Source organism: Oryza glaberrima, chromosome 11 (assembly GCF_000147395.1).
Source record: "Oryza glaberrima chromosome 11, OglaRS2, whole genome shotgun sequence".
NCBI lineage: Eukaryota > Viridiplantae > Streptophyta > Magnoliopsida > Poales > Poaceae > Oryza > Oryza glaberrima.
This window is the reverse complement of record NC_068336.1, coordinates 6,121,169-6,131,865: the sequence shown is the minus strand read 5'-3', so window position 1 is coordinate 6,131,865 and position 10,697 is coordinate 6,121,169. Positions and strand designations below refer to the sequence as shown.

The following is a 10,697-nucleotide window of genomic DNA, read 5'->3' as shown; positions in this document are numbered from 1 at the left end:
TATATATAAAAAAGAAATTTTTAGATCTTTGATTGAATGATTATGATTTTGAGTGAAAAACTTTTCAATTTTTGAATTCGTTTGAGTATATTTGAAACTTTCTCTTTATAAAGTTTATACATTTATACATTGAAACTTTATGCGTATAAAGTTTATACACCGAAAATTTTATGTTGCGATTGAAAGATTATGTGCATGAGGTTTATGCACTGGTATTTATTGTCAAACCGAGCTCAAAATCTCCACGCATCTGGTCTGTACGTGTTTGGAAGAAAAGAAAATGGGTAGAGTATGTGATTACTTTTTTATTATCTATTATATATTAAAAATCCATTAAACTTTCTATAAACACTCTAGGACGTCACTTGGCGCTCTAATAAATTAGAGAAACCCAAAAAATTCTAAAAAAAGAGAACAAAACATCTTACTCTTATTTTCCCTTAATACAGTGGGCCCATTATATTACACCATTAGATCTATTTTAAATATAAAACCAAAATCCCATCTCCCAAAAATCATCTCCGGCTCTCCACCTCCCTCACGTAAATCCCTTCTTTCTATATAAAGTTAAGATCCAAAGCTGAAACCTCAGCGTTCCACGTTATCACTAATTCTCAGTCGTTCGATTGATGTATGAGATTGCATATGAACTACTGGATCATAAGGTCTACGTCGAGCTTATATGCTAATCATCCCTGCAGCCAAAGAGTTGTGTTGCAGTGTTGCTCTTTGGCCTCCATCCATCCATGGCTCCCGTCGTCTCCCGCGGCGGCAGTGGGCGCGCGATGTGGGCGAAGGAGCGGAAGGACCGAAAGATGCGGTGCAGTGCAAGAAGGAGGCCGGTGACGAGGACTACATAAGTTGATATGACTTAAATTGAAATGGTATATAGAATGATGATTCAAATGTAAAAGTAAGATGGTGTGACTTTATGAGAGAACAAAAGAAGGAAGATAATTTAGACTATATATCTGAAGGCTTAAAAAATTGAGATAATATAGTTTAATGAGAAGAAAAGGAGAAAGATAATTTTAACCATAGATTAATCATATAATAACTAAAAGCAATTGATATTATATGGCTTAATGAGAGAAAATAAAATAACATTAACTAAGTGAGGATGAACTTATAGGATATTATAAAAAAATGATGGAGAGATATATCAAAATATTATATGAATTATGTGGGATGATGAAACATGCTTGCATTTTGAATCTCTAACTTTTTTTTTAAAAAAATATAAAACTATAGATAATATAGCATACTTACGTGATCCTTAAATGTTATAACTTTTTATATATATAGTAAGAAAGGATTTGCACGATTTCTCCGAGACAAAACAAGAAAAGAGCGAACGAGCCGTTGGCTCGGTGGTTGGGCTGCTCGGTGGAGCGCCCACCACCCGCGTTCGAGCGCCGCTCGACACGGGTTTCGCATTGGGGTTTTATTCCCCTGTTCCTTCTGTTGCAGCCTCTTCCTTCTGTTGCAGCCTCACACGTGAATGTGCCACAATGGTCAGGGTGACATGCTCGTGCGAAGCCAGTTCACTTCGCATATCTCTCAGCCACGTGCAGCCTTTGGGTATTTGCGTAGATCTTGGTTGTGTGTGTGTGTAGTGTGCGGTGTGGTGGTGTGAGTTTGTGCGTGAGTTCAGACACTACAACTTGTACTTGAAGGGTTGAGGCTTAAAAAGAAAACAAGAAAAGAAAACAAAAGAAAATAAAAGAAAAGAAGAGAAGAGGAAACAGGTGCGCATTATCTCTCTCCCACGGCTCCCACTCCCACCCATCCATGGCCGCCTCGGCTCTGCTCCGCCTCCTCTCTCCCTCGTCCCCAGCATCCCTCCACGCGCGCGCGACGCGCCGCCGCCATCCCCGCGCCGTAGTACGCTGCTCGTCACCGTCGCCGGCGTCCCTCGACCTCCCCCTCCTCTCGTTCCAGCCCGCAGAGGTACTACCTCATGACCTCTGAACAACAAGAAAGCTGCCGCCCCTACCTATGGCTATGGTGATTTGAAATTGGACGCACATGCATACCGTCAGTTTGACACAACAATAGGTCAATAGCAGTGTTCGAATCGAGCTGGATTAATTATCTGTAGCTAATTCAAGTGAAAGAAAGTTATTGCTTTCTTGCAAGAGGCTAAGATGAGGAGCTACCAAAAAAATTTCGCAGCTTAGGCCGTCCCTGACATAGTGGCAGTGGCTGGCATGTATCTACGATTGTTTCTAGCAACCAGTGTCTGTGCACTGTATGCCATGATTAGCACTAACTTGATCACGATGCCAATTGTTTACCTTCAGCTGCCTTTGTGTAACGTCTGTATAATTTTTCTTTCACCCCACTTGGGAATTACATGTGAAGAAACATATCTGAATCTGCAGTATCTGTGATAGTAACAGTTCTCTGAATTGTTACTGGTTATAATGAATAAGAAGTAATTTGATCAGTTACTCGTCATATGCTGCAGCGACTAAGCAAGCTAGCCAGTATCTTAATTTGGTAGCATGTAGGTATTTGGCTCATTACTCGGCAAAGGCCGATTGGGTCAAATATCTGCATTCTAACAGAGGTGTTTGGTTTTCAGGGTTGCCACAAATGCTTACTATCTGCACGTTTTACTGTCAACTAAATCACTAGGGTGCTGCTAAGACAGTAAAAATATTGTAGGTGTTGATTCCATCGGAGTGCAAGACTTTACACTTGTATGAGGCTAGGTATCTGGCGTTGCTAGAAGAGGTAATTACCATTTGCTGAATCCCTTAAGTTTGAATTATATTGCTATTGCGCTATATTTTGATTTCAGCTCTAAGCTCTTCTAAGGTGCTCTAGTTACCCTTAATAGGCAAGGGAAGAATTTCTCGGTGGAAATGGGATTATGACATAATATGACGTAACAGAATTACAAAAACTGTATATCTCTATCACTAGATTAATAGTTATAACGAGACCTTCAGTAGTTCAGCTGAGTGACACACCACACCAATTTCCGTTATGTAAGACTGTCTCTGTTTTTGGCTTTCTCCCAAAGCCGGGTAATTTGCTTGTTATAAAAAAAACACACACAACCCGCACCAGTGTTGTTGTAGTTATGCGAAAATATAATTATTTCTCATCTGTTTCTAACTTTTTGCTCAACAGGCCTTGTATAGGAAAAACAATTCTTTTGTGCATTTTGTGCTCGACCCAGTTGTATCAGGTTCACCTAAAGCTTCCTTTGCTGTAAGACATGGTTGTTTGGTCCAGATAGAAAGTGTAAGTTCTTGTGGTTCATACCCTTTCTTTTTGACGTTTTTTTTATGACATGATTCTGCATAGGATTATTTACATTTTCTACTCAATGATCTTTCTTTAGTATAGGTTGAAAGGCTTGATATTGGAGCACTAGTATCAATTAGAGGAGTTTGCCGTGTAAACATTATCAACCTTTTGCAGGTAACCTCATTGCAATTTTATAGTTTGAAATATTTTTTCAATGTTTATACTTATAACATGTCATACTTAATCAATATAAATTCCATGAGTTGTCTGTATAATCCACCAAGCGTTGCCGCATTGACCCTGTAAGGGCATTGTGTCACCGATAGGAACACATGTGCCATTCAATGCTTCATATTTTGTACGGTGTTCAAAGCTATATTCCCTCTGTCCCAAAATAACCCAACCACAGATAGGATGGGGCATAATATAGTACAATGAATACTATATCACATCCCATTCTAAGTTTGGTTTTTAGGGGACAGTGAGTATATTGCATCCCATGCTATCTGGGTTGGCTGGCCTGAGAGTGCAGTGTTGAGTATCTCAAACTTAGCATCCCATTTTTCAAAAAGAGAAGATGCAGCAGCCAGCCTCTGACACTATGCTAGCTATGGTTGGTTCAGCCTGTAAGGCTGTAACGCTACGTTGGTGGTTGTGGTTCAATGGAATAGCCTACTTGGCTTGGCCAGGTGAATAAAAAACCGGTGGCTGAGCCAGTTTTTTCCAGGGTTAATTACATGAATGGCTCAGATGTTTGGTTTTTCCCTGTCAGACCGCTAGGCTGGTCTAGTTTTTAACTCCATACATGTGATTGTATACATCCCTAATTGATGCAAGTCGAAAGTACTAATTCTACTGTCTATAAAATGCTCTGGTTTGGTATATTTTGATGGAACATTATATAATGGTTTTTTTTCATTGGTTTTGAAGTATGTATTTATGCTAGTAAGAAGTGGCACAAACAAATGACTTTTCAGGCACATTGCTCTTTAAAACTGTACGTTTATTTGAGCAGTTGTGATTCACAGTCCCTCTCTTGTTTTACTTCACTGATCTAGATGGAACCCTACTTGCGTGGCGATGTTTCTCCCATTATGGACATATCTTCTGAGAGTATTGAATTGGGATTAAGAATTTCCAAGCTAAGAGAGTCTATGTGTAATTTACACAGTCTACAGATGAAACTGAAGGTTTGGCCACTACCACTGTAATTTCAGCAATTTGCGAATGCTGAACAATGGTTTTGTCATTAAGTCGTGAGACTTCATTTTTGCCACATAGGTACCTGAGGATGAACCATTGCAAACTAACATCAAGGCCTCCCTGTTGTGGTCTGAAAAAGAAATTTTTGAAGAGTATAATGAAGGTTTTATCCCAGCGCTACCCGAACGTCTCTCCTTTGCTGCGTACCAGACTGTTTCAGGTGACAACAGATCATTATTGCCTAACTATATAGCTTACAATGTTGAATTTAGCTTTTTATTTGAAATTTCAATTTCAATGCGGTATGCCAATCTTTCATGGAATGACCAACAAAAACAGATGCTGCACACAGTGTGTGCAGCAGCTTCATGTAGTCCTATGATCCTATCTAACATCAAAATCATGCACTACAGGTATGTCAGAAGCAGAACTTCTTTCCCTGCAAAAATATAAGATACAAGCAATGGATTCAACAAACACTCTTGAAAGACTAAACAGTGGGATTGAGTATGTAGAACATAATATTGGTATGATCGCTGCAAGACTGGCAATTCAGAATATATGATCCTCTCTATTCTATCACTCATGTAACATTATCATCAGGGAAGTGATATTTCATACTTATTTGATCTAACTGATCGTGCCTGTGATGTGAGGTGTATTTGAAGCATTTGCAGAGCCAGAATTTGATGGATGGTATTGAGTGTACAGAACTATGTGCAATGGAAAAAAAAAATCAATTTGCCCTTGGCAGGAAAAAAATTTAGAAAACAGTACAACTTCTGGCTGTTGCAGCAAACTAGAGATACACGCAACCATTCTACCACCATGCTAAAATCTTACTACAAGTTTGGCCAGAAAAGCCAAAAAAAAAACATTACAAACTAAATTTCAAGACACAATCAGCCAAAAGGGAAAATAAAAATCATCTGGCATCGAAACTAAACAATATGCCATCCACAAGAGCATGACAATTGTGTAACAAAGAAATGATGTGGCTTTAGGCTTTGTTTTTAGATGAGGGTTGGGAACCCTCACCTTCGTATCGACAGGACTTGCATCATCGATACTAGATCCGACGAGTGAAGGTCAAGTGAAAGATATTCACCTTGGATTATAGGTACTAGTTCTACGAGGCAACACCTTCAAGAAGGACATATCACTCTCAACGTCATCGCTCGATCTAACCAATAAAGGCCATATATGGGGTTTTCATCTGGGATGGAGTACCAAAACTTCCAGACCGTTTCTTTGGTGTTCATGGCATTGCTGGTTTAATCGGGGAACCACACAAATTAATGTGATACAGTGCAGCACCCGCTCATTAAGGAGATATATATGAGACAAAAGAATAGAGGAATGTGAATAGATCTTCATTCAGTTTTTCCCCTAAAAATTTAGGCTGCTGACAATTTCAAAAGGTAAGAATAGAATGTTGAAAAATTATCGTTTCCAATAGATCTTATTAACAAATCTTTAATAATTTTGGGTCGATATTTGATTCATTTGTAAGTAATATCTTATTAATCAACAGATTTGTGAAAATTCTACCATACGACTGTAAAATTCTTGTCAAAATTTATGTGTTTATGCCCGAAAATGGAGGACCAAGATCATACTCTACCGGTTTTCACCTGAATTGTGTTGTCTGTTGGCACATGTTTAATGACTTTATGTACGTGCATATATATCACTCTATTCAAAAGAAGTATGTGTAAATTCCTGAATTCATGGCCCTCCTTGCTCACAAGCATTCATAAAACAAATGAATGGTTGAGACATTATTTTCTACCGCTCTTTTTTTTGTTACGGAAATATTTTATACAATTCTCAATCTTGATAGTTTTTGGCCCGCGATCCTGGCCCAGATATTATTTGACATTATTAACGAAACAATAATGCACGATATATCATTTTTACTTTCTCACAATGTAAGTAACATTTTCTTTTTTACAAGCTGCTTGCATATAACCTGTACTAGATGAATAGTTATTACTGATTACAAAATTAAGTTTACAATACTAATATTTATGCCATCACTAAAAAAAAAAGGTCTTTTGTGAATATGATATTGTATAACCAACTAATTTGACAAACTATCTTTCTGCCTGTTGATATAATTGTCAAGTATGTTAATTGGTTGTCCTTTCTCATTTTTTTCTAATGTAATACAGTTCTTTTTGGTGCAAACCATCTCAACTAATATAGTTCCACATTGCTATAAAATAATATATTCTTTATATGGCACACTGAACGTTATATTGTTTGAACACACGCCTAGTTCATTTTCTTAAATGTTCAAGAATTAACATTTTTATAAAAATATAACTACTAGTATTAGTTTACATGCAAGTGCTATGCACATTTCTAGAAAATTAAAAAACTATTCATCTCATATTTCTGGTATATCTCGTTAAATAATTTACGGAATATATTAGTTTTGATAGGCGGTTGTATAGTTGCATTACCAATATATGGCTACATAGAAGACATAAAATAATCTTTATATAAGAAATGTGATGACAGATGTGCAAAATATAATAGCAAATTGCTAGTATTGTTTGGAAGTAACTTAGTTTTACTGTTATCAATTTTGATAATACAATATATTTCCTTATAACAATAATAGATGAGATGAAAACTGTGGGAATGTATGTGATAGAAAATTGCTAGTCAAATTAATCCTACAATTTACATGTTTGTGAGATACTGTAGACAGTGTATCTGCTTATTGTCATTTATTAAATGGCATATTAGGAGTTTTTCCCTATACTAAATAACAAGGGAATCAATTACAAGCTGTCATTTCGTAATATTGTAATAAAGAACAATGAAAAATAATATGAGCTATCACTTCTCGATAATAACAAATAAAAATATTTTACAAGTTAGTTCCCTTCCATATCTTACCTAACCTACCTAAAAAATCAACTTACCTACCTGAACAAATCAAAGTGCTTCTGTTTCGTCATCTTTTTTTAATCGTCCGTCAATCTTAACATGCAGCCCCCTACCCACATCCTTCCTCGAAAACACTTACGATTGATTTGGTGGTCCATTGTATTTAATCGGATGGTTGACATCTGCATTTCCACCAACCAAAACTCTCTACTAATCATCCCTCCCCCACCCTCACCCCTCTCCCTCTCATCGAGAGCAGGGTTTCCCTGCGCCGCAATCCGCTTGCCCCAATCCTCACCAGTGTGCCGCCCCCACATGTGCGCATCTGGTATTCCTGTTCCATGCCGCCCACTACCCTCTCTTATCCTCCCCTCCTCTCTTCATCGTGTTGCTATCTCCTCCCCCACCCTCCCTTACGCCGCCATCTCATCTCATCCCCTTCTTACCCAGTACGCTGCCTCCTCCCATCTCCTCCTTGTCACCGCTCCCCCCCCTTCCCTAACATATCATGCACCCCATCCCCTTGCACATATGCCCAACGGTGGCGCCCTTTGAATTGGTGCTCTAGATCTGGACTGGCTCATCGATGCAGAGTGGATCTAGCAGCCATGGTAGCCAAGGCGGCCACATCCTCCCCTCCTGGCTAGATGATCATTGCCAGTGCCACCTTTATATACCACAGCCCCGCCTAGTCTAACATTGGGACCTGGTTGTAGTGACCACGCGCTGTCGGGCCGCTCCGCCTGATGTTCCTGTCCCCGCGGCTGCAGCTGCGGCTACGGTGAGCAGCTGGCAGCTCAGGATGGATGAGCTGTTTCTGGCTAGCAGTGGCCGTGAAGGAGGTGAAGGGGAAGTGGCTGGAGGTGGACCCGTGGAGGGGGAGACAGAGTGTAGTGGAGGGAAGGACGAGTGGAGCGCGCGGATGGCCGGGCCCGAGGTAGTGTAGGGCGGGGGGCTTCCTGGAGCACCTCATAGTCATGGTCGATGGCCTCGTTGGGAGGTAGATCCGTGTAAGCCATTGTGTGTTGGTCGTCACTGTATTAGCTCAGTGCGATTTTCTGGCATTGGTTGCGATTCTTAAACTTTCTAAGTTGTTTTACAGTGTGGATGACTGGAAATTTGCAGCGGAGCAGCTCGTGAGGTGGAGTGATCATGCACGGTAAGTACCCCCCCAATCTACAGGAAAATCTAACTGTACCTCTCGCTGAATTTATTTGTTCTCTCAAATTTGGATTGCGTTGCAAAGTAAGACCTTTCCGTTTGCGTGATGTTTTGAGGTGATATCATGGAAAATTAGATTATTGCCTCTTCATGGAAGAAATCGAGTTTAGGATAGACAGTATATATCAAGTAGTTATTTTGGTAAGTAAATTGATGCTCCAAAAGATCATATCCAATATGAATGAATTAGTTTCTTCCATTTAAATTTTGATGTATTTATCTCAGGATGACAGGATTTGAGCTGGCCGAGCTGTTTTTCATTGATGATTGATGCTTTTGCTGTAGGGTTTTAGCTGATCGTGTGCCATCCACCGCAAAGCAGTTAACGCGAGACCCCACCGTCTTCCATAGAGAAGGTAATCTCCCTTCTTAGCACTACTGCTCGGTCATAGAGAATGGATTCACCCCAGTTTTGGATTGATTTCTTTGTTTGTTAATTAGTGATGAACTATGGCATGTGTGGAATTACCACAAAACGGCAGCCCACAACCTATTAGCCCCCCCCCCCCCCCCCCCCCCCACCCCCTTCTCTTTGTCTGGTACACGCGGACAGGAAGCCACCCATCCGTGCATGCAACATAGTGAGAAGAGAAGTCGCAGACGAGCAGCCTTCCTCCAGCGAGCTTGCTCCGCATCCATCCGGTGAGCTTCCTCCGATTGAGAACACAAGACGTAGTCGAGCGGCTTCCCTCTGGTGATGACGACGACAAAGGCCTCCTCTAGTGAGCCCCAGCTCACTCACTCCGGCGAGCTTTCTCTTGACGAGATTGATCTGGCGACTAGGTTAGCTCTTACCTCGACTGCCACCCACATACATTGCAGTCGCGTGGCCTTGGCGGCACCAAAGGGAATCAATGTGCGGCGCGCCACTGCAGCGCTGGCCTCCTCCCCTCTCCTTTACCTCACTTTGCCTCCGCACCAACACCAGCCCACAGTCAGTTGCCGATCCGTGGCTCCGGAGGCACTACCACCGCCTCGTTGTTGATGTTATGTATCGGCAATAATTCAAGAAGGCTACGCACGAGATTTAAAAGCAGATGGATGTGAAAAACAAGGGTTTTGTCATGGTTATGGATACCACATACCTAATAGTAGTTGACTAAATTTTTGCAGGACCTACCACATACCATGTCCTATACGGAAACTGACTTCAGATATGGAGGGAGTTCCGGATAAGGAAAGACAACCAGAGTTCTACATGGAAACGACAAGGACTACTCGGATTGTATCCATATTGGTTTCCCTAGTTCTACTTAGACAAGGGGACACCTATGGGTATAAATACAAATCCCCCTAGGAAGACAGGGGCACACACTCACCATGAAGAGACAATCAACACCCAACGGGATCAGCGCCTAACGGGAGAATCAACATACACAGAGGATCAACACCCAATACAATCAACATAGAAGCCTACATACGCCAAGACACGCCGCCGGATATCGACTTCAGGGATAGGCATGGCTATTCCGCTACGGTGTCTCCGGATACCGTTAGGAGATACGAAAGCGCTATCTCTGATCTCGCCGGGCACGGATTCGAGGAGGAAGACTATCCTGTTGTCGACTATAAGTCAGACCTTCAGACCGACATGTCGACAACAGTTAGATAGGCTACCCACATATTGTACTGGTGTGATTATGGTGAATAAGAGCAATACCGGCTTCGGCCAACAGGATGTAGGGTTATTATCTGACAACTCAGGGGCCTGAACCTGTATAAAAATCCATGTCCCATCTCTTTTACCTCAGTCTCGCGTATACCCTAGCACCGACGATCCCCGTACTGTCTAAATACCGTAGTCGTGACATCAAACATCGTCAGTGGCACGCCAGGTAGAGGGATTTTGGTGCTCTAGGATTTCGACGAGATGGGTTTAAGAAGATGGATTCTCCGACAACATACTACTCGACAACTTCGGCTATAGGAGATCTAACCCGACCGAAGTACGTCTTCCGACGAGATTGGAATCATCGTTATCAACTAATCGATCCGACGAGATCGACCAAGCTTCGAGAAATCGTTGCCGCGGAGAATCAACCCAAGATCTATACGGCATCAAATTGGTGTGAGGCACTGGCCGGCCGATTTCAAACCGTACACGGCACTGA

At 41.2% G+C, this 10,697-nt stretch overlaps 1 protein-coding gene and 1 long non-coding RNA gene across 2 annotated transcripts; both read left to right on the top strand.

Annotated features, from left to right (window-relative positions):
* Window positions 1-1,456: 1,456 nt before the first annotated feature.
* On the top strand, window positions 1,457-5,361 carry LOC127753767 (uncharacterized). The gene is made up of 7 exons (XM_052279192.1): window positions 1,457-1,950; window positions 2,671-2,739; window positions 3,142-3,255; window positions 3,361-3,435; window positions 4,320-4,451; window positions 4,543-4,684; window positions 4,878-5,361. Exons 1-7 carry the CDS (start codon window positions 1,792-1,794, stop codon window positions 5,027-5,029), a joined length of 843 nt encoding a protein of 280 aa, XP_052135152.1. The 5' UTR covers window positions 1,457-1,791; the 3' UTR covers window positions 5,030-5,361.
* A 2,417-nt stretch (window positions 5,362-7,778) lies between these two features.
* Window positions 7,779-9,080, top strand: LOC127753769 (uncharacterized). The gene is made up of 3 exons (XR_008012696.1): window positions 7,779-8,375; window positions 8,468-8,524; window positions 8,872-9,080. It is a non-coding gene; the product is annotated as an uncharacterized LOC127753769 (long non-coding RNA).
* Window positions 9,081-10,697: the final 1,617 nt, after the last annotated feature.